Genomic DNA, 22,665 nt, shown 5'->3' with positions numbered 1-22,665 from the left:
TTTTGCTGAGACTGGCTTTCTGAACTCGAGATCCTCCTGTCTCTGCCTCCTGAGCTGCTGGGATTTCAGGAGTGTGCCACCACACTAGGCACAATACCTTTATTTTATTTATTTATTTTTATTTGGTGTTGAGGATTGAACCCAGGGCCTCGCATGTGCTAGGTGAGTGCTCTACCGCTGAGCCACAACCCCAGCCCCCCCTGTTTCTTAAACAAAGGCTCCCTGAGGTTTTTTCTTTTTTTCCCTTGCTTTGGGCCTCACCACCATGGGTTAGTTAACTAATTAACATTTTTTTTAAAGTTGTAGATGGATACAATATCTTTATTTATTTATTTTTTGTGGTGCTGAGGATCAAACCCTGTACCTCACACGTGAGGCAAGCGCTCTACCACTGCTATAACCCCTGCCCATAATTAATTAACTAACATAATTAATTAACAGGGTTTTGCTATGTTGTCCAGGCTGTCCCTGAATGTCTGAATTTAAGCAATCCTACCTCAACCTTTCAGGTAGCTGGGACTACATGTGTGTCACTGCACCTGGCTTCCATCCATGGATTTAGATATCACTTTTTTTTTTTTTTTTTTAGTACCCATGGGCACTTTACTACTGAGCCCTTTTTCCTTAGCCCTTTTTCTTTTATGCAAGGGATTGAACCCAGAGGTACTTTACCACTGAGTTACATCCCTAGTCTTAATGTTTTTTTTTTTTTTTTTTTTTTTTTGAGGCAGGGTCTCACTAAGTTGATTTAGGGCCTTGGTAAACTGTTGAGGCTGGCCTTGAACTTGTGATCCTCCTGCCTTAGCCTCCTGAGCCACTGGGATTACAATCTTGTGCCACCCTGCCTGGTTAATATTTAACTTTAATATTAATTCTGACCCCTCTCCTGATTTTCACATCCCCAAGTCCTGGCAGGATGTCTCCACCTGGATGCCCTTTGTGTGCTTCCTGCCTTGGGTGGCTACCTCTTCCTTTCTTGTAATGGGTCTCATCCTCTCTCCTGTGGACTGTGCTGTCATGTCTCAGTTGTTTTTCAGGCCATATGACATTCATTTCTTCTCATTTCAATGTGGGCCTGGTCCCACATTGGGATCAATGCCAGGATGGTGCCACCTTCTCAAAAGCTTTTATCTTGCCCATTGCCTTTAGAACATACCCAACATAATTTAATGGCATGGGTTCAGTCCCCAGTACCATAGTTTAAAAAAAAAATGTTCAAAGAACATACCCAACATAGCCTTCAATACCCCTATAGTCCAAATTACCTAGACCACCATCTTTCTGCTTTATCTATTGTTTTGTGAAGTATTCCAAAGCAAATTACAGATGAGACATTTCACCATTTATATTTTAGTGTGCATCTTTATATATATATATATATATATATATATATATATATATATACATACATACATGCTATATGTATACATACATACATACATGCTAGGCGAACACACTACAATTGAGCCACAACCCCAGCCCCTTTAGTGTGCATCTTTAAAGAAAGAATAATTTCCCTAACTATCACTATCAGAGCTAACAAAATTAAAAACAAAACAAAACAAAACAAAACAAAAAAACATTTTTTCAGTGCTGGGGATTGAACCCATGACCTTGTGCACAATAGGCAAGTTCTTTACAAGTGGGCTACACCCCTAGCCTAACAAAATAATTTTGTCATGTTTAATTCTCATACCATATTCACGTTCCCCGAACTGTTCTAAAGTGTGTTTTGCAGCTGATTGTTTGGATAAAGATTCAATAAAGGGGGCTGGGGTTGTGGCTCAGTGGTAGAGCACTTGCCTTGTATGTGTGAGGTACTGGGTTCAATCCTCAGCACCACATACAAATAAATAAATAAAGATATTGTGTCCATCTAGAACTAAAAAATATGTTTTTTAAAAAAAGATTCAATAAAGGACCAAGCACTGTACTTGCTTATTATGTACCATGTACCTCAGGTCAGTCAACCTTGATCTTCAGACCATCTTCCCATCCATCTTTCCCGCATCCTTTGTGAGCCCTTGGAGCCAGCCAACTCCAACCCAACCTGTCATATAACTTTTTTAAAGATTGCAACTTATTTATTTATTCATCCCCTGCCATATACTTTTAAAATTTATCCCTTTCTCCATCTGTGGTGGCACACACCTTTAATTCTAGAGACTTGGGAAGCTGAGGCAGGAGGATCTAAACTTCCAGGTCACCCTGGGCAACTTAGTGAGAACCTGCCTCAAAATAAAAAGAAAAGCACTGGGGATATAGCTCAATCATAAAGCAAGCACCCCTGGGTTCACCCCCACCCCCACACACAAAAATATTTTTTACAGTTGACCCTCTCCTTGTCTCTGGAACTCAAAGCTTGCCATTTATTCTTTATTTCATCCATCTCTGTGAAATTCCCTCTCCTACTCCCTGTCTGTTCCTCTGAGCTCATCCAGCTGCACCAGGGGCTTCTACCTTCCTTCATGATGGACAGAACTTGATTCTGCCTCTAAGCACAGGGCAGGTCTGCTGTCTTTCTCTCCTTTTTGCCCCATGCCTAGCAAATACCTGGCATCTAGTGGCAGGTCAAAAAACAAACAAACAAACCAAACCAAACCAATCAACCAAACCAAAAATCCTCAAACAAAAAACCTGATAAATACTCCTTTCTTTGGCATCTTGACTCCTCCTCCACAGCCTGCCTGCCATGATAAGGGAAGCAAGGTCCACAATGGGATTGGTATAATCTGCTGGAAGGGTGTGATCCTGGTAACTAGTTCTCAGCCAAGGGTGGATGCCTTCCCTTTGCTCTTATGGTTTCCTTCTTTGTGCACCCCATCCCCCAAAACTAAGGGAAGTGGCTCTTGAGGCAGAACCTTAAGAACCTAAGTGTGTGTGTGGGGGGCCCAGACTGGGAGTGTGAAGTCTGTCTGGTCCTTTATATCCTTTAGCCTGTTCATACCAGCGCTTTCTAGGGACCACTAGTGGCACACAGGCAGGGAGGCAGCTGGAACCCACCCCCGCCTTACAGTCACACCTAGCTTTGCCTTCTGGGATGAGAAGGGCTGTCTGCTAGAATGAGATGGGGAAATTCAGAAGATACAAACCTCCCTTGTCTAGTATCTTCCCCCACATCCTCATATAACGGTATGATCCGGAGCAGGGGAGTACAGGTTCTCAATCTTCCCCCCAGAGGGAGGGACCCGACATTTGACATATATTAATTGAGTAGGATGGTCCTGGATAAAGGCCTCCTCCCCATTTCTTAGTTCAAGAGCCCTGGAAAACGAAGAAACTGTGCTCACAGAAGGGGACATGAACCTCCCCGCCGCCCCTCCACGCAGGCTAGAAATGTTGGGAGACTCCCAGGACCTGAGGCCAGGGACTTTCTGGAAGTGTTTATTCTGGCCCCACCCGATCCCAGGCAGCCCGTAGCTTTCTGCAGACCCGAGAATGGGGGCGGGAGCTTAAAACAGAAAGCGCGAGGAGGATCCGGGTGGGCTCTGGGCGATGAAGGATGAGGACGCCTCTCGCAGACCACCTTTTCACTTTGCCTCAGCTCTGCCGTCTGGGCGCTTAGAGGGCAACTCTGGGTCGACCATCCTTCCTTTGGCTCTTACCCGCCTCCTCTGCTTCCAAGAATCAAAGAGAACCGGCGGCGCTCCGTCCTGCTTCCACAAGGGCCCCGGGCGCGGTGAAGTGCTGCCCTGAGGGCCTTCCCCTTGCGGGGGGTGGGTACTGTCTTCTGGGTTAGTGGCCACGTGGCCCTGGCCGGGCGGGGGGCTCGGCCCTCCCCTGGCTGACCATGGTGACTCAGGCCGCAGCTGTTCCCGCGTCACTTGAGGAGGCTGGCGGCCACCGGGCGCGGAGGCGGCGGGGGAGGGGGCTGTGGCTGGAGCCGGGGCGGGGCCGCGCGGCAGGCGGGGCAGAGCTGGGGGGCGCAGTTAGAGAGCCCCTGAGTCGCGGCGGGAGAGGAGCGCACAACCTCTGGGAGCCCAGGTGAGGCCACGGGACCCACGGCGGACGTGAGCCTGGGTTGGGGAGACCACTCTGAATGTCCTTTTCCAGGGGCTGGCCTCAGCCTCCGAATACCCGCCCCAAGCCCCACGACTCTCCCGAGGCCTTCGAATAACTTTGCTTCGAAGTTCGAGAAGCTTGGGCAGGGTGGGGTGGGGACACCGACCGCACTTTTTCGCGGGGAGGACCGCACCTGGCGGAAAGAGGTTGGGGCCGGGGTTGGGCCGAGGACTGTCCTGCGGAGCTGTTTGGACGGGCAGTGGGTGTTTGACTCCTGCGGGCAGAGGGTCGGCGTCAGGCTCGAGCCTCTGTGGGTGCCCTCGCGTCGGTCCCGGGCTCCGGTGGCGGCGGGGGAGGTCCGGGCAGTCGCCCTCACACCTCTCTGGCCGCGGAGCAGAGGGGTCTGGGAGACGTGGATCTGTCCGCGGGTTTCCGGGTGGGAGGGGCCGGGAATGGAGGTCGGGCTGGGAAGGCCTTGAGGGCAGGCGGGGAGCCCGGAAGCCCCGGCCCCCCTCGGCCTGTTCTAATTCCTCCCCACCCGCCCTTCCTCGGCCCCAGGCCCAGCAGCCATGGCGATGGAAGGAGGAATGAAATGTGTCAAGTTCTTGCTCTACGTTCTTCTGCTGGCCTTTTGCGTGAGTGGGGAAGGGGAGCGTTGGGGGCGCGCTGGCGGGGTGCAGGGAGCCCAGGCACAGGAGTGGTGAGGGCTGAGGGACCAAGAATGAAAGCAGCTGGAGACCAGATGTGGAAAGAAAGCCCGGGGAAAGGGCCGAAGGAGGAGCGGATACTCCCTCCTCCAGCTTTCAGGAACTCCTGAGGCTAGTTTGGACCGAGAATGGCCAAACTGGATGTGCAGCACCCCCACCCCCACTTCTCCTGGCCCTTCCTGTCTGGTGACCCAACCACTTGTGATATGGAGCAGTGGGGCAACCGCCAACGGCCTGATGCTATCTCCACGAGGCTTTCCTCCACTCCCCACCCTGCTCATCCCTCTCCATTCCCTTTTCCCACTTTTCCCCTATCAGTTGCTTGGGGATGAGGAAGAGCTCTGCCCACCCTAATTGGTTCTTGCCCGGGACTCCTCCCTGGGATCCTGGCCTGAGAGGCTACTGTTTGTTCAGGGAGGGGCACACCACCCTTGCCCCCTTTTCCTGCTTTCTCCTCCCTGTCTTGAAGACCTTAGTTATTGGAGGGTAGTGAGGGTGCATATCTGAGAGAGAATCTGGCCAGGAGCCCTGGGGGCCCATAAAATGTGCTACTTTTAGGTCAGGAAAGTGTGTGCCCTGGGGTCAAGGCTTTCTCTGTACTTCTCTTTTTTGCTTCTGGCTGAAGAGCTGTCTAAAGGAAGGCCTGGCTTCCCCCTTCTCCGAGTGCTTTGAACAGATCCCCAGGGTCAAGAGTGGGGTATCTCCCTGTTCCCAATCCAAAGTTCCCTGGTGGTGTGAGAATCTCTCTCCTGGATTGGTCTGTGTCCCTGTGCTGCTGTATTGTGGTTCTGGCCTAACCCTCATTTGCCTTCCCCTTCAGGCCTGTGCAGTGGGATTGATCGTTGTGGGTGTAGCAGTCCAGCTTGTTCTGAATCAAACCATAACCCAAGGGGCTACTCCTGGTACTCTGTTGCCTGTGGTCATCATTGTAGTGGGTGCCTTCCTCTTCCTGGTGGCCTTTGTGGGCTGCTGTGGGGCCTGCAAGGAGAACTACTGTCTCATGATGACGGTGAGTGGGATGTGGGACCAGCATGGGTGCCTGGGAGTGCCAGAAGGCAAAAAAATTTCTATGGTTAGGGCTAACTAGGGTGGGTAAGTTGGGGACCTCTGTAAGTTTTCCAGGGACTGGCTGGACCAGAGCAGGTCTTTCTCATCCAGACTCCATACTTGACTCCCTTCCTTTGCTCTTGCAGTTTGCCATCTTCCTCACTCTTATCATGCTAGTGGAGGTGGCCGTGGCCATTGCTGGCTACGTGTTTAAAGACAAGGTAAGCAGGGCATAAGGGGAGACCCCTGCTTTGTGCTGCTCTGGGACTCAGTGGCCTGAATTCTGCTCTCAACAACTCTATTTCCTATTCTAAGGTCAAAACAGAGTTTAATAAGAACTTCCAGCAGCAGATGCAGAATTACCCAAAAAACAATGGTACAGCTTCATTGCTGGACAAGATGCAGGAAGAGGTGAGTGGGGCTGCTGGGAACAGAAGTAATGGGGGAAGGGGATTCTTGTCTCTGTACTGAAGATGGTGATTCATTTAGCATATTTCCTCCCATATTTCTCCACTTCCAGTTTAACTGCTGTGGGGCTGCTAACTACACAGATTGGGAGAACATACCCGGTATGGGGAAGGACCGAGTCCCTGACTCCTGCTGCATCAATGTCACTGCACACTGTGGAACTAATTTCGACCTGCATGCAATCAATACCCAGGTTGGGGGAAGATTGAGATAGTATGGGACTTGGGAAATCTGGGAAATGTTTAGGAGGTAGGACAGTTTACATGGTCAGGGATGGGGAGGGCTGTGAGAATGCAAAGGGTGGGGAAAAGGACAGAGGGGTCGAGAAGAGACAAGAGGGGCCGATGAAAATGTGTATGAAGTTTCTGATGGTCTTTTGCCTTGTGTGCCTGCCTCCCTGCAGGGCTGTGTGGAGAAGATTGGCATGTGGCTGAGGAAGAATGTGCTGCTGGTGGCTGCAGCAGCTCTGGGCATTGCTTTTGTAGAGGTGAGGTGCCCTAGGCAGGGGCTGGGACCTCTTGGGTGGGGACAGGGGAAATAGGGAGGAGGGTGCTGAACAAGAGGTACTGGTTAGTGGGGTAGGGAGCTTTGGTTGTGTTTGGGATCCTGTGGGTGTGTCCTGGATAGCTTGACATTCTGAATCTTCTCTACCCTCTTCTCCATCTTTCTTTCTAGGTCCTAGGAATTGTCTTTGCCTGTTGCCTTGTGAAGAGTATCCGAAGTGGATATGAAGTAATGTAGGCGGGTCTGGTTTCTTTAGCCCCTCTAGGGGAGTGGAATAGAATCTTTCAGGTTTTCCAATTAAACGGAAAATTATTTTTTCAGACCAAAAAGAGATGGTTTCAGTTTGTCGTAGAATGATCCTTGATCCATTTTCTCTCATTTTCCATATTCCCTGTCCTCTGGAAACTTTCTCTGTGTGCAGCTCTGGGAAAGGCAGGCCTGATTTGGCGGGTGTTTGGGAAAGGAGAATTTTGCTAAAGGTGTGGGTAGGACTGGGGGTGAGAGAAGTGAGGATCTAGAGGAGGTTGTGGCCAAGTGCCTTTCCTTTTTTGTGCTCCCAGGCTTAGCACTGGAACATACATGAAGCCATCTCTTGTATAAGCCAAAGGGATTTTCCACAAAGGTCCTACCTGGTAGAACCCAGTCCAGATCCACTATGCACATCTTTCTGGTCTTCTGTACACCTCTGAGGGCCAGCAAACTCCTTCCCCCTCTAGTCCTCAAGGGGAGTTTGCCCCTTTCAGAGTGGTGATAAGATGCTTGAGACCTGTATGGCCAGTGTCCCTCATTCTTCACTCAGTAGGTGAATTTAAGTGAGTACTGCCTTACATGAAAAACACCCAAGCTGGCCCTGAACCCTCTTCATCACCTTCTCTTCCCCTGAGGAAAAATAGATAATACTCTTATATAGAAAAACGCCTTCTAGTGGTCACCCTTCCTCCTGCAGTTTCAAATATCACAGTTGCAAGGCAATTCCCTTATGTCCCCCAGTGGGTGCTAGCTGTTTTGCAGGCACTGAACAGGCTAGAGACTCTGGGCAGTAAAACAGCTTAGGGTAATTAGCCCTTAAATGGGGTCAGTCTCCCACTGGACACATTCATTTTGCCCACCTACTGGTTTTTAAAATTTTTTTAACAATATACATTTATTGTCTATTTTGTACCAGGCACCAGGAAGTGCCGGGGGGGGGGGGGAAACCAAAATACAAGTCCTTGCCCTTGAAAAACAATCTGTTCCTGAAAGGGTAGATTCAGTAGACTGACTGGGAGGGCTTGGGAAGGACCCAGGCAAGCACAGCATCCACCAGGCTGGCTGGCAGGTAGGAAGCAGGCAGCCAGAGCAGCTTGGCGTCCCAGCCTGGGCTGTAGCGGGTTCGGGGGTGACAAGCAGTCAGGGCATGCTCCACACATCTGCTCACCTTGGTTAGGTCCGCGTCACAGATCAGGTTCATGATGCGCCGCTGCACTTTCAGGTCTGCAGCCCCGTGAATGGTTGCAGTTAGCATCCTTTCCTAACTCCATCCCATCTTAGGTCCTATTTTCTAGATCCTTGGGCTTGTTGCCCAGTAGAGATGACTCTTAAGTTCCTTCTCCATTTTGGGGAGTGGGCAGGTTCTAACTGGCCTGGACACTTTCCTGGGGCCTTCCATTTATAAGCTTGCCCACCTCCTCCTCCCAGCTGATGAGGGTCTGGCCTTACTGGCCCTCTCATTTCTCTTCATGTACCCCTGTATGTGCCCAGCTACTCACACTTGGTAAGGAAGGCCTCCCCATAGTGAGCCTGTGTGGCTGGAGGTAGTCGCGCCCAGCAGGCCTGCAGGGTGTTCTCCAAATTCTCCAGGCTGGTCACGGGGGTTCGGAAGAAGCCAGGCTCCACGATGGAGACTCGTACCCCAAAAGAAGCCACATCCCGCCTGGAGTGTGGGTAGAGAGGTTTCTGGGTTCTTGCTCAATAGGGAGGGTACTTTCAGGAACATAGGTGGGGAATCTAAGATGGACAGTTATCACAGGCTAGGGATATGAGTCCTGGTAAAAAGAGAGATCCCTGCTGTTCTGGGACAAGGGGCAAGTGGGGCAATGGAAGGGAGGTATTGTGTACGATGGAAGTCAAACCCAGGAGATTGTGTATGCTAGTCCAGTGTGTTATCACCAAGTTATGCCTCTACCCAGAGGGAGGTATTTTTTCCTATCTATAATTTAGAGCAAGGGCCAGAAAACTTTATTAAAAGGCCTGATAGCAAATATTTTGGGTGCTGCAGGCCAAGAAACAAAGTTAATGATATTACTAGGTAGTTATATAACCATTTACAAAGTAACTCTTTAAAAATGCAAAAACCATTATTGGCAAGATTTGGCCTGAGAAAGGCTGCTTGCCAATCTTGATCTAAAGAAACCCCATTCCCGGGGCTGGGGATGTGGCTCACGCGGTAGTGCGCTCGCCTGGCATGCGTGCGGCCCGGGTTCGATCCCCAGCACCACATACCAACAAAGATGTTGTGTCCGCCGAGAACTAAGAAATAAATATTAAAAATTCTCTCTCTCTCTCTCTCTCTCTACTCTCTCACTCTAAAAAAAAAAAAATATTATAAAAAAAAAAAAAAAAAAGAAACCCCATTCCCTAGCTCCCAAAATATGGGATTACATGGACATGTAATCTAATGGGGAGAGTGGTGATATATCCCACTGCCCTTGCCCAGATGTACAGATCTAAGTAAAAAGTATGTGTTACATGATGCCAATTACAAAATTAAAGACCAAGAGCGCTTGCCTTGCGTATGTGAAGTACTGGGTTTGAGCCTCAGCACCACATAAAAATAAATAAACAAAATAAAGATATTGTGTCCACGTATAACTAAAAATTATTTTTTTTTTAAATTAAAGACTAAGGGACAAGGACAAAAATGATCTGCTGAGTGATGGTGGTAAGGGCAAGCTTTCTTAAAAGGTGGGCTCAGCTTGTACAACTTGGGCTTCTGCTTTGAATTCAGGCCCTGCTATCCTTATCAAGACTCCTTTGTGCTTCCATGGAGCTTTTGAACATTATTGTTTAAAGATGAAGGGCTGAAGAATATAATGACCAAGTTCCAGAGGCAAGCAGACCTGGGGATGGAGATCCCAGTACTTCCACTAACGAGCTTTGTATTAATATCTACCTTTATAGGATTGTTGGGAGGATTAAATGAGAAAATGTAATGTAAAGCTACTTGCTCACTCAAATAGCTGTTAGTAGTTTTCCTTCTTTACTCCTGATGATAGCAGGTTTTTTTTTTGAACATTAACTATGTTGGGTTCTTCCATGTAACTCATTTCATTCCCAATATCCATGAGGCAGGTCTTCTTATCCTGATTTACCAGGTGAGGAAAGACTGGATAAAGATAGTAACCTACCTAAGGTCATAAAGCTTACAAACAAGCTGGGTTATGAACCTATGAAGTCCAGCCCTAACCTGTCTCCTTGTCAACCTTCCATGGTGTTGTCCTAATCATCTCTGTGGATCAGTGCCAAACAGGCACTAACATGAATGTTGAGTAGGCTGCCCCTTGGCTTGGAGCCCAGAGCTCTGCACCCCTCACCTCAGGCTGTCAGAGAAGGCCTCCAGGCCAAACTTGGAGACACAGTAGCCCCCGCCATTGGCTGCCAGGCGACCCAGGACGCTGGTGATGTTGACCACCCGGCCTCGGGCCCGCTGTAGCAGCGGCAATAGGGCAAGGGTGACCCCGATAGGACCCAGAGTGTTCACATTCAGCACCCGATGGAAATCATCCCATGGCAGCCATGGTGTGGGTCCGATGATACCAGCCACACCAGCATTATTCACCAGACCAAAAAGCCCTGTGGGGAGACGAGATGGGTTTTGTGTGTGTGTGTTGGGGGGGAATGAGACACTTCCATGTCCTCTCCTTCATGGGAGGATCTGAACACTGCTCCTCCCCACTGGTCCCTCTAGCTTCCCACAGCTCTTGCAAGGGACTCTGGGGGTTATTGTGGGAACCAGGAACACCCCATACCATGTTCCTGGTGGCTCTACCATACTCACCTGCTTCCCTAACATGTGTCTCCACCCATTTGGCTACCCGCTGGACACTTTGGGGATCAGTGACATCCAGCAGGGTGGTGTGGAGGCGGGAGGAGGCCATCTGCTGTAGGTTCTCTGCCCCAGAGGGGGTCAGGCAGCTGGCCAAGACTCGGAAGCCCCTCTGGTCCAGTCGTAGTGCCAGAAGGCGCCCGAAGCCTGAGTCACAGCCGGTGATGAAGACGAAGGCATCGCTGGCAGGCAGGCTTTGCCGGTCCCTCAGAAACCACAGCACTGCCCAGAACAAGGCACCCAGCAACAGAAGTAGCCACATGGCTGGACCCAAATGACCTGCAGGTGGCAGCCCAAGCTGGGCAGGAAGGCTTGTTCTTTATTTTGGCCCCAAAGCCTGGGCCTCTAACATCCTCCTTAGCTAAAGTGTCTGGTCTGAGCAGATTGAGAAATTATCTGATTGGCAGATAATTGGCCAAGTATGGCTTATTGTGCAAAACAAAGATGTGGGCAGACCCTATATTTGTGGCTAACTAAAAAGATGAGGTAGGTTCTGTGTGCAGACCTGCCCCATGGGAACAGAGGTATCTTTTTTGTTCTCACACCTTTTCTCCTACTAAACCAGGGGCACTGGAAACCTCTAAGTGTAACCTGAGCCTTATTTATAGAACCACACATAGGGCTAAGAGCCCTGCATTTCAGTCATGATGGCCCCAAACTTGCTGTGTAATGGTAGGTATCTTTCTGCATCTCTGAACCTGTTTTCTCATCTAGCAAGCTGGGTTACCACCCACCAGGCCCACTCAAAATTGTGGAGGATCAGAGATAATGTATGAAGAAGCATATCCAGTCTTCCTGTAGCACCCACAACTCCCACTGTCCCACTTACCTACTCTGGGGAAAGCTGGTAGATATTACAACGTATGAAGCTGCTCCCTTTGTTTCTGTTTAAGAGACTTTGCTTTCCGTCTTCCCAGTCTCCCACACTAGCAGCAGCTAAGCCCAAAGTCCAGAGTGGGTGGACTTGGGCGTCAGGAGTGTTAAGTGTAAATGTGATGAGAAAGGGGAGGGCTGAGGAGGAGGAGCTAGGGAGGCTGGAGCCTATCTGACTGAAGCTAGGGTTTGGCAGAAGCCAGATTTGCCCAAGCCACCTCCTGGGCTGTCTTTCTCAGCCTGGGTTTCCTGATCATTTATGCCATGGTCTCCCAGGAAAAGGAAGCTGTCAAGGATGGCAGCTTCTCCTCTCTGTTGGTGGCCCTGAAACTGTCATTCCTCTCCCTTCTCTGTCCTGAAATGCCCCCAAGAATTAATCTCTCACCTGGTCCAGACTCATGACACTGCTTAGTGCCAGCCTGGGAGAGGCCGCGAGCACGTGGAAAGGCAGAAAGCCAGAGCTGGGAAATAGGCCTGCTCCTTGTCTTATTTCTCCTCTGCAGGAAACTGAAGTTTGGAACTAGGAAGCATGGGGCAGGAATCACTAGGACTTTCTCTCCAGAGGTGTGGAAAACTTCCCACACTCTGCTAACCCAAAAAGTACTTGTATGGGATTGTAAAGATGGAGCTAGTTCCACCCTCTATCAGAAAGGCCCCTCTCCCTCAGGGAAACCTCTGAATCCTCTACTTCCATCCTCACACTGAAGCTAGTAGTTCCTTGACACACACCACATAGAAATGGACACTTCAGTTTTATTCATCGGTTACCTGTCAGTCTCCCTCCTGCCTCTGTGGGTGAGGCATGAGGGGTCGGATAGAGGGGCTAAGAGGGGGCAGACTGTAGCTGTCCTTTGTAGACATATTCCAGTGCAGTGGCAATTGTGCGCATATCCAGTTCGATGCTCCGAGCCCAGTTCTCCACATCCCCTATTTCCTGGGAAGGATGACAGGAGGGATGGAATCCAGGAATCAGGATGGGTAGGGTGGGTAGAGTGTTTCCCAGTGTGGGAACATTTTTCATTCATCTGGAAAGGTCTTTACTTGGATCTACTAATGGACTAATGGATTGTATTTCTTTTTTCTTTTTTTTGTAGTAGATTGAACCCAGGGACGCTCTACCACTGAGCTATATCCCCAGCCCTTTTATTTTTATTATTTATTTATTTTAAATATTTATTTTTTAGTATTCGGCGGACACAACATCTTTGTATGTGGTGCTAAGGATCGAACCCGGGCTGCACGCATGCCAGGCGAGCGCGCTACCGCTTGAGCCACATCTCCAGCCCCCCCCCCCCCAGCCCTTTTAAAAGAACTTTAAATCTTGAGACAGGGTCTCACTAAGTTGTTGAGGCTGGCCTAGAACTTATGATCCTTTTGCCTCAGCCTCCCATGTTGCTGGGATTACAGGAGTCTGTCACTGCATCTATCTCTTTTCTTTCTTTTTTTTTTTTCTTCTTTTTTTTTTTTCTTTTTCTTTCTTTTTTTAATAATATTTATTTTTTAGTTTTCGGCAGACACAACATCTTTGTTTGTATGTGGTGCTGAGGATCGAACCTGGGCCACACGCATGCCAGGTGAGTGCGCTACTGCTTGAGCCACATCCCCAGCCCCTCTTTTCTTTCTTTTTTGTCCAGATTGGCCTTCCCACCCTCTGCCCAAAAGGTCTTCCTGCCTCAACCCTTTTGAGTAGCTGGGACTATAGGTGTACTTCACAGAACTGGGGATGTTCTGAGTACTTTTTCTTTTTGGTACCAAGGTTTGAACCCCATTTTTATATATTAGTTAGAGACAGGGTCTTGCTGAGTTGCTTAGGGCCTCACTAAGTTGCTGAAATTGTCTTTGAACTCTCCATCCTCCTGCCTCAGAGCTGCTGGGATTATAGGCATGTGCCACTGTGCCCCGCTGAGCACTTTTTCTTTCTTTCTTTCTTTTTTTTTTGTTAGTTTAGGGATTGGCCCTCTACTAATGAGCTACTTCTACCACCCAACCCCTGATTTTATTTCTTTCTCTAGCTTCTCTGACACTGTAACCATAGATGAAGTACCTGGGACAATACCCAATTCCTCCTTAACCCAAGGCCTGAGGTAATCAGACTGGAGGCAGCTATTGAGGGTTCTGATAGGGTTGTGACATGGGGAGTGTGGCCCACCTTTAGTGCTTGGTTGAAGTTCTCCACCATCCCAATCCACTGGCCTGTCTGCTTGGCAAATTGGGCAGCCTGGACCTGAAGGGTCTTCACCTCATGGTCCAGCTTTCTTTGGTTCATGTAGGCCTGGGCCACACTAAGGGTTGGAGGAGGGAGGAGATTAGCTCATCCAACTTGTGGGGGGTGGTCTCCAGAACTAATATTCCACTGTAATTGGGAGGCCAGTTAGTAGTTAGGGCTGGGAAAATCTTAAGATTTTGGCTCTTCATATATGTGATACAAATGACTACCAGTACATGCAAATGAAGCCAGCTCTTTACTCCACTCCCAGGATTCCCAGGAGAGCCAAGTTGAGAGCTGACTAGAAACATACCATCTCCTATTCCCCAAAGGAGTTCCTGCAGCTGGGTCGGGGAAAGGGAGGGTTAACCTGGAGGGACATCCCTGAGGGAAATGAGGGTATGGTGATGCTGGGAAAATCTTGCAGCAGGGACACATCTGGCAATGACTGGAAGTCCAGGGATCTGTGCAAGAAGTTGGGAAGAGAATTGGGCCCCTCTCTGAATCTGGGGGAGGGTGGGAGAGCAACCCCCTCTCCCCAGAAACCCTGGGTCAGGAGAGAATATCAAGGGGTTTCTTCTTGGATCTCTCCTCTAACTCTTCTTTTGCCCACACAGATGAAAGAAAACACACACACTGCCTCTCTTCTTCTCCAGGCAATCATTTTCTCTTCTCCTCAACCAAGGTTAACTGGCAGCAGTTACCATTGCTATTACTAGGTTGGTGTCCCCAATCCTCTAACAATGTTTTTTGCTTTCCCCCTCCCCTGTAATGATTATTCGCCCTTCCTTATTGGCCAATTAATCTTTCACCCCCCTACCCCAAAGCTCTAGGTCAGCCAGGAGAATCCACATCCGGTGCCCCCACCCACAGGAATGTGTGGGGGCTGAAGGAGACAAGGGATGGGGGGTGGTCACGAGAGTGGGCAGGACACCTGACAAGGGCTGAGATAGACTGAGTCTTTGTTTTTCTTTCTGGGGAATAAGAGGAGCTGTGGGCAGCAACACAAAACCCTTTCTAATCTGGCTTTGGCTTAGCTGCCCTCCAAGCTGAAAGTAGGGTAGCTTCTAGAAAAGAGAAAAGCCTGGGCCAACTGCACAAATGGTGGCATAGTATAGCCCAGGAGGCGCCAATGTGGGAGGGAGAAGAGACAAAAACCTGCCCCTCCTCTTTGGGAAACAGCACTGAGTGAAGAGAGCTGCCTGGAGGGAAGGGAAATTAGAGATCCCAACCACAGCCACAGGCTTCCTTTTCCCTCATCTCCCCCCAGATGAGTAATGAAGATGACCCCAGCCCCTGCATGACTCCCTAGGATGACTCAATCTCTGGATTCAGAACCAAGTTCTTTCACTTGCCCTAGGGTGGAAGGCACCACACTGCCTCCTTTCTTCCAACAGAGGATCAAATCAAAACCTCTGAACTCTTCTGGGTCACTCAGGGTCAGGAGACAATGTTCTTTGTTCCTTCCCAAGTCTTTGGCGATTATTGGCATTCTCATTTAAGGCTGGGGTAGGGGTCATCTCTGGAGACTCAGAAGGAGGCTAAGAGACAGCCTGGCTCTGCCCTAGCTCCTGGCATAGGTTCCACCTTCACCCCCACCAGCTGTGCCATCCCTTTCCTGCCAGCTGTTGCTCAGGCTTGCCAGAGGGTGGGAGGTGAAGAAGGAGAGGGTGGTAAGCTGTGGTGAAGGAGGGTGTTCTCTCTCCCACAGAAGTGACAGCTGGACTTGGAAGGGCAAAGGGATGTGGGCAGATGGCATCACGTTGTTAGGTGCCAGGCAAGTTAATGTGAGGAGGGGGAAATCTGGCTGCTTCTCCAACCACGGCAGCTGCTCCTCCCTCACACCGTGTTAGTGGTCAGAGCTGACTACAACGTCTCTCCACAAAGTTGAACTGGGAGGTCAGGGTAGGATAGGGGAACAAATGGGACATCCCAACCCTTTAAAACAGCCTAAGGGTCAGACACCTTGTTAGTGTCTGACTTGGGGGAGGGAGCCGGTGTTCATAGGAAGAGGTTCATACCCCACATTGAGGTGATCCACCAAAGCTTCTGTCAGGCAGGTCGCTGCAGTGATAGCCTCGCGCCTCCTCTTCTCTGGGTGTGGGGGAAAAGGGATTGGAGACATGGTTTTTGAGGGTGGTGCCAAGAGTTCCTCACCCACCCATTACTATTCTGTTAGTTCCCCAAACATCCAACTAATCTGGGAATGCCCTAGCCGAAAAGGATCTTGCAAAACATAAAGCAATCTCATTTAATTTTAGAGATGAGAAAATGATACCCTGAGAGGGGAACGGAAGCGCTCAGGGATGCCAACCAGTCAGTTCCAGCGCCCAGGACTCCTGACTCCCAGGCCTTCTTTCTCCATTGACTTGGCTAAAGGATCTGTAACTCCGGGATTCTCAGCCTAGATTCAGGAAAAGCAGTGCCTCATCTCCTCCTGGGTGGTTTCGGGCCTCCTAGAATCCAGTCTCTGGGAGGTCCCTGACACACTGCTCTCTCCAGGACAGTCCCTTCCCACTTCCAGTATGAGAGGCCTCCCCGCCCCCCCCCCCCGACCAATGGCAAGGCGCCCCTGAGCAAGGGGCGGGGTTAGGATGACGCCAAGGCGGGATTGCGGGTGTTGCCGAGGGCACTGGAGAGTTGCCAAAAGGACCGGAGACTGTGGGTCCCGGAACGAAATTCCAAAAAAGCGCCCCCTATTCTCTCTCTTCCACCCCCGCTGCCCGTCAGCCCTAGCCCTTCCCTGGATCTGGGCTGTTACTTGAGGTCTAGGCCTCCGGTAGAAGCTAGGCCGCGGCCGGGGAGGAAAAGGCCGACAGGAGATTTGGCTCACCCTGCAGCTCCTTGCGCTCATTCTGCTTGGCCTGGTGTTCTTTGAGCAGGCGGGACAGCATGGTCGTGACGGGGCTGGGGGTTGGGCACGCCGGCCCCCCTCCTGCTGCCGTAGCTGGGATGCACCTCGGTTCCCGCGGGGCCGGGGTCACGTGACCGCAACGTCACGTGAGGTCGGGAACCGCCCTCTTTTAGAGATGTGGGATGGTTGGTTAGGAAAGAGGACCTTAACGATTCCAACCCTAGAGGATTGGCACGGCCGGTGAGCCCTTTTCTTTATTGGGCGCTCACTCTGGTGAGTGTTGGAAGGAGTTTTCTTTAGTGCCCATATTGCAGAGCCAGTTTTTAACGTCTCCCTTGGCTCTCAGGCGTTGCCAGGCTGTCCATCACGGTTCGGTTGTTGGGGCGGCCGAGGCTCCCTCGGCTTATTGAAATTCTTTTCGTTCCCTCGCCCTACCTCCTGGCAGTACTGAACAGTTCTCAGTTGATTCCCAACTCCCTCTCTCTAGAAGAGAACGCTTTCGTCTCTCCCAGCCCTTTCTCTTCTCACCACGCTGCCGAGGTCCCTCAATTGTCATTATAGAGAAGCATTTTATGCCCTTCAAGAGGCCTTCTAAGGAGGTTTGCTAACTTGGCGGACTCTGTGTGGTGAATGTGCAATTCCATCTCTGTCCTTTTGTGGTCAGGGAATGCGAAGTGCTGTGGCCAAAGTAAAAGGTAAATTATACAACGCTTCTCTGAACTGTAGAAAAATGTTTCCAGGATTAACGCCAACAAGAAAAATTATAAACATCATCAGTATATTGCTGTTGCTACAATGACTATTGATACATCTTCTTCTTTTATTCCTTTCTTTAATAAAAAAAGAAACTTTGTTTAGAGATGAGGGGGTCTCGCTTTGTTGCCCAGGCTAGTCTCGAATTCGCCTTTCTACTGCCTCAGTCTCCTAAGTACTGGCATCCAGCTCTTGGTGCATCTTAACATGCTGAGTGACTTTGGGCAGTTTGCTTACCCACTCTGAATTTTAGTTTTCTTTTTAGTAAAATAGGGGGATTGTATTAAATCAGTGATTCTCAACCCTGACTAAACACTAGAATCACATGGGAGAGCTTTCAATTATTTATTTTTGGATACTGGGTATTGAACCCAGGGACTCTCCACCACATCCCAGCTTCTTAAGGAAAAAAAAAAAAAAAAAAAAAAAAAGGAAAAGAAAGAAAGAAAGAAAAGAAAAAAAAAGGGTCTCGCTAAGTTGCTAAGGCTCACCTCAAACTTGGTGATTCTTCCGTCCCAGCCTTCAGAGTAAATGGGGTTATAGATGTGTACTACTATGGAGGTCCATGTGGGAGCTTTAAAAAATTCTTTAATCTCAAGTTTATTAAATAGATTCTCAAGAGGTGAAGCCCAGGGGCTGGGGATGTGGCTCAAGCGCTCGCCTGGCATGCGTGCTGGCATGCGTGCGGATCCGGGTTCGATCCTCAGCACCACATACCAACAAAGATGTTGTGTCCGCCGAGAATTAAAAAATAAATATTAAAAAAAATTCTCTCTCTCTCTCTCCCTCTCCCTCCCCCCCCACTCTCTCTTAAAAAAAAAAAAAAAAAAGAGGTGAAGCCCAGACATTAGTATTTTATATAAGGATGTGTGATTCTAATGTGCACTCAGTGTTTAGAATCACTGGGCTAAACCACATCTAAGACTTTCCAACTTTGACATGAACACATTTTATGATTCAGTGGCATAATTAAACTTATTTCATTATATCTACTATCAGGGGAGGATAAATGATACTGGTTGAGTTAGAATAAAACATTCTTATGAATTTTCTGAATAAGAGTTAAAAATTACTGATTGTTTGGTCAATTCAGCTATATCCAGAATAATACCCTAAATCCTGAAAGATTATAAGTGAGGAGAAGCATATGAAATGGTTAAGTGGCCACATAACGCAGAACATTAAGTGCCAAAATACAAATTATAAGTGAGGAGAAGCATATGAAATGGTTAAGTGGCCACATAACGCAGAACATTAAGTGCCAAAATACAAATTTTAAATAGCAGTTGGGGTGTAGCTCAATGGTAGAGTTTGCCTGGAATGTGGGAGGCCCTGGGTTCCATCTCCAGCACTACTGCCCCCCCCCCCCCCCCCCCCCCCGTCAAAAAAGATCTAAGTAAAAGTGTTGGATACTTTGTATGTAAGTGTCTGTGTGCTCATCTATATACTAGGAACATTTCCCCAACATTTCCTGAGTATTTACAAGAGATTAAACACTTCACATTTTTTAATTTATTTAATCCTTGGAACAAACCTGTGAAGTATCATTATCATCTGTAGTTTGTGAAGGGAAAATCTGAGGTATGGAGTATCTAAGTAATGAAGCTCATCAGTATAGGGCTAGGATACCCTTTAGGCTCTGACTCCACAGCCTGAGTGTGACCACTCTATACAGCATATTAATGGGAGAGATCCCAGGAGGAGAGGCCCAGATGCACTTCTCAAGGAAGCTCCCCGTTTGGTCATCATGCCCCTCTAGCTTGCTGGGCATGAGCTGGAGGGAATCCTGGCAAGGGTGGAGCTTTTGGGAAGAGGCTCTTCTCCAGAGAAGGGCTGATCAATAGAAGCGGGAAGAGTGAGAGCATCACAGGGCAGCGTGGCCCACTCCTCCCCCCTCTCTGGCTCCTGCTTCCAACTGCAGTGAGCAAGCAAAATAGAGGCAGGTTGGAAGGTGCCTGGTGTTTCATTCCAAGTTGGGGGACTTGGGAGGGAAGGACATGGGTTGGCAGGGGTACCAGAGATGGTGACATGGTACAAGTGAAACACAGGGGTGAAGGGGGTTAGTGTTGGGGGCTTCAGGGATAAGTCTGTGAAAAGATTAGGCTGACTCAGGGAGAGTGTCAGGCTCATCTTCTCTTACCCTCACCCCTCTTGGCATACCTCCCAACATTTCCACAATTAGGGTAGAGACAGCATAGATTCTGCAGTCATTAGCCCTGGCTACCTCTCCTATGGTACACTGGCTGTTCCTTTGCCCTAGAGTTGGACCCCATCTGATCTCTCCAGGGTAATCCTCCATCTTTTCTTTTCCCAGGTCCTTGTTGTTCACTGTCTAACATCAGTTTCTGTTGTGAGTGAAGCTCTAATCCACCTTCCTGTGGTAGAGATGAAAACAAGTTGCATGTATATCCAGAGACTGAGTCTTGAAATTTGAAGTCTCCTTTCTGCCTACCTCTCCCTACAATCTCGTACCCAGATTCTTTTCCCTTAGATGGAATGAATGCAACTCCATGGTCATGTTTCCACTAATTTCCCTATTCCTTGGAGATAACTCTTAGAATTAGGTTTTTTTTTTTTTTTTTTTGTACCAAGAATTAAACTCAGGAGCACTCAACCACTGAGCCACATTGCCACCCCTTTTTGTAATTTATTTAGACATAGGGTCTCACTAAGTTGCTTAGGGCCTCACTAAGTTGCAGAGGCTGGCTTTGAACTTGCGAGCCTCCTGCCTCAGCCTCTGGTGCTGCTGGAATTATAGGTGTTTTCCACTGCATCCGGCTTAGAATTAGTTTTAATTAGCAAGCTCCAACTGATTGACTGGGAAAGCACTAGGGCTGGAAGTTGCTGAGTTGTTAGGGGTTAGGAGAGGACTGAGAGAGGCCCTGGAGGAAGTGGAGAAGGCTTTGCATACTGGGAAATTTGGCTGGGCTTCAAGTGAGGGGGCTGTTGGTGGTGTGGCCAAGTTCCAAATGTTGGCTTGAAGCCAGGGCTCAAAGAAAAGGGGCCCTCAAGATGGTCTAAATGGCTCCCTGTGGGAAGTGACCTTCCAGTCCTCTACCCAAGATGCAAGAGTATTTCTTAGACCCTCAAAGACCAGAACGGTCAAGCCATTTCCCCATAGACTCCCCTCAATCACATTTATGTTCTTTCTCTCACAGCCACTCCCAGAGTTCAAGCTTTGGCTACAGCCAGCATTTAGAGGCAGGCAGGAGGATTCCAGTGCTGGAGAGGTGGGTGGGGTGAGAAAGTCTTCATGCTGTGTATTTTGAGGAGGGAAAGCCTGACCCTGGGACCTATGCTTCAAGTCTTTGTTGCCAAATGAGAAGGAGGGAGAAGTTAACTCTGGAGTGTGTGTTCTGGTTTGTTTGTAAGCTAGAGACAAACTGGAAAATTGTGGTCTGGGGAGCTGAAATATAGGGATCCCAGATGGAGGGGAACAAGGAAGGGGGGAGGGAATGGAGAAAGCCTTATTTTCCTCACTCAGACAAAGGCCAAAGTCTTTGCTGGGTCTGGACATTTCTCAATTTTTAAAGAATTTTGAAATTATTTTGAAATAATTTTAAACTCAGAGGAAGTTGCAAAAAATAGTGCATGAGGTCCCTTTATTTAGTTTCCCCCAGTGGTGACATCATATATAACTGGTAGTGCAATATTAAAACCAGGAATTTGACATTGGTACAGAATTGTTAAGTAGCCCACAGCCTTATTCAATTTTCACCATTCACACATGCATTTATTTGTGTGTATGTGGCACTATGCAGTTTTATCGCATGTATAGAATCAGCTCAACCCCAAGTAGATGGATAGATTTCCCCTAAAGCAGTATTAAGACCAGAATGTTGGAGTGGAGCATAATATTGTATTGAGAATTGAATTAAATAGCTCAGTGATAGAGCACCTGTCTATCGTGGTGCACAAGGTGTAAAACCCTGGGTTCAATCCCCAACCCTCCAAACCAACAAAAAACAACCCCCCAAAGTACTGATGCTGCATTATTCCTGCATAATTCCACTCATATAATATTTTCAAGTGACAAAACTGTATAGATGAAGAACATATTAGTAGTTTCCAGGTCACAAAGATGGAAGGATGGGTCCATTATAAAGGGATAGCAGGAGAACAGAAGGGATCTCCTTTATGGAATTGAGTTCTGTATCTTGATTATGCTCCATTTCAACATTATGGTCTCAATTCTGCTTTAGGGAAAATCTACTTGTCTAAATTTACTAGTCTGGTCTAGTGTTCTTGTGAGTTACCAGCACTGCCTTGCCCCACTATTTATAGACAGGCTAATTTTGGGTGGCCAATCTCTGTTCTGCTTTTTCCTTCTGTGGCATGTGAGGTGACTTCTCAAATATTTGGGCAGAGGAGGTCAGATGCAGATTCTTGGCATTTGATTTCACCCTTAGATTTATCAGAAGCCAGGGAAGTGGAAATGGAGGCAGGCAGAAGCAGCAGGTGCAGGGAGGAAGGTGGCTGGGACACTAAAGGTTTTATGGCCTGAGTTGGAGGTCTGGACTGGGAGTTAGACGTCCTGGGTTCTATCCTGATTTTGCTATTCTGCATTCTCTTACCAGCTCCTCTCTACTGTCAGGGGCTCTGATAAAACATATGGAGAGGGCATATCTGGGGAATAATGAAAGTAGAATACTGGTCAGCACATGTATTTCCTTCATAGCACTTGTTTAGAGGTGAAACTACTTTCTTAAAGAGGATGTCTACAGGTGAAGTATTACAAAAACAGAAGGTCAAATCATTAAACATATTTTAACTTACCTGGAGCAAGGATTGTTCCAGGGACAGCAGACTGAGAGCCCACCTGTTTTTTTTTCCTATAAAAAAGTATGATTCTGAACAAAGAAGCAAATGAGATAAAGGGAACATGGGAAGAAGTGGTAGGTAAGCTATGTATTAGAGCTTTGAGGAAAGGAAAGGAGAGAATCATAAGACTATGAGAGCTATTGAAGGGCAGAGATCTGAGAAAGATTCCAAATGTGACAGAGAGAAGGAGGGGCAAACATAGAATTTGTGATAGACAAAAAACAGAGAGAGAAGGGAAGATGGACAGTTGAATATACATATGACCAATATCGAGTAAGAAAGGAGAGTGGGAAGGGAAAGTAGGAGCCTGCAAAGTTCCGGTTTTGCCAAATTATTTTCTATCTTT

General features: G+C 48.4%; 3 protein-coding genes across 4 annotated transcripts; 1 reads left to right on the top strand and 2 right to left on the bottom strand.

The window, feature by feature from the left end:
• The first annotated feature begins 3,835 nt into the window (after positions 1-3,835).
• CD63 (CD63 molecule) lies at positions 3,836-7,057 on the top strand. Its single transcript, XM_081311349.1, has 8 exons — positions 3,836-3,984; positions 4,561-4,637; positions 5,530-5,718; positions 5,903-5,977; positions 6,072-6,167; positions 6,277-6,417; positions 6,628-6,711; positions 6,900-7,057. The coding sequence occupies exons 2-8, from the start codon at positions 4,572-4,574 to the stop codon at positions 6,963-6,965; spliced, it is 717 nt and encodes a 238-aa protein (XP_081167475.1). The 5' UTR covers positions 3,836-3,984; positions 4,561-4,571; the 3' UTR covers positions 6,966-7,057.
• On the bottom strand, positions 6,899-11,785 carry RDH5 (retinol dehydrogenase 5). 2 transcript variants are annotated; one of them, XM_081311347.1, is made up of 6 exons: positions 11,642-11,785; positions 10,765-11,110; positions 10,301-10,559; positions 8,477-8,640; positions 8,146-8,201; positions 6,899-7,607 (listed from the first exon to the last, which is right to left on the bottom strand). In XM_081311347.1, the coding sequence occupies exons 2-6, from the start codon at positions 11,072-11,074 to the stop codon at positions 7,593-7,595; spliced, it is 804 nt and encodes a 267-aa protein (XP_081167473.1). In that variant the 5' UTR covers positions 11,075-11,110; positions 11,642-11,785; the 3' UTR covers positions 6,899-7,592. The 2 variants fall into 2 exon arrangements, with proteins under 2 accessions (XP_081167473.1, XP_081167472.1); XM_081311346.1 differs by lacking the exon at positions 6,899-7,607 and having other exon boundaries at positions 7,893-8,201; positions 11,642-11,784.
• A 633-nt stretch (positions 11,786-12,418) lies between these two features.
• Positions 12,419-16,808, bottom strand: BLOC1S1 (biogenesis of lysosomal organelles complex 1 subunit 1). Its single transcript, XM_081311350.1, has 4 exons — positions 16,725-16,808; positions 15,913-15,985; positions 13,835-13,967; positions 12,419-12,619 (listed from the first exon to the last, which is right to left on the bottom strand). Exons 1-4 carry the CDS (start codon positions 16,783-16,785, stop codon positions 12,509-12,511), a joined length of 378 nt encoding a protein of 125 aa, XP_081167476.1. The 5' UTR covers positions 16,786-16,808; the 3' UTR covers positions 12,419-12,508.
• Between the last annotated feature and the right edge of the window lie 5,857 nt (positions 16,809-22,665).

This window comes from Spermophilus citellus (genome assembly GCF_964194105.1).
Source record: "Spermophilus citellus genome assembly, chromosome: 10".
In the NCBI taxonomy this organism is placed as follows: Eukaryota; Metazoa; Chordata; class Mammalia; order Rodentia; family Sciuridae; genus Spermophilus; species Spermophilus citellus.
This window is presented reverse-complemented; position numbering and strand designations above follow the sequence as displayed.

What these genes read in the sequence shown, in the direction of transcription:
- CD63 (XM_081311349.1), top strand. Translation starts at nt 4,572, where the DNA reads ATGGCGATGGAAGGAGGAATGAAATGTGTCAAGTTCTTGCTCTACGTT. An exon ending in ACTACTGTCTCATGATGACG is followed by an intron (nt 5,719 to 5,902) that starts GTGAGTGGGATG and finishes TTGCTCTTGCAG; the next exon opens with TTTGCCATCTTCCTCACTCT. An exon ending in GCTACGTGTTTAAAGACAAG is followed by an intron (nt 5,978 to 6,071) that starts GTAAGCAGGGCA and finishes TCCTATTCTAAG; the next exon opens with GTCAAAACAGAGTTTAATAA.
- RDH5 (XM_081311346.1), bottom strand. Translation starts at nt 11,074, where the DNA reads ATGTGGCTACTTCTGTTGCTGGGTGCCTTGTTCTGGGCAGTGCTGTGG. An exon ending in GCCTTCTCTGACAGCCTGAG is followed by an intron (nt 8,641 to 10,300) that starts GTGAGGGGTGCA and finishes CCCACACTCCAG; the next exon opens with GCGGGATGTGGCTTCTTTTG. An exon ending in GGAGGCCTTCCTTACCAAGT is followed by an intron (nt 8,202 to 8,476) that starts GTGAGTAGCTGG and finishes ACGGGGCTGCAG; the next exon opens with ACCTGAAAGTGCAGCGGCGC.
- BLOC1S1 (XM_081311350.1), bottom strand. Translation starts at nt 16,785, where the DNA reads ATGCTGTCCCGCCTGCTCAAAGAACACCAGGCCAAGCAGAATGAGCGC. An exon ending in TGAGCGCAAGGAGCTGCAGG is followed by an intron (nt 15,986 to 16,724) that starts GTGAGCCAAATC and finishes CCCCACACCCAG; the next exon opens with AGAAGAGGAGGCGCGAGGCT. An exon ending in GTGGATCACCTCAATGTGGG is followed by an intron (nt 13,968 to 15,912) that starts GTATGAACCTCT and finishes TCCAACCCTTAG; the next exon opens with TGTGGCCCAGGCCTACATGA.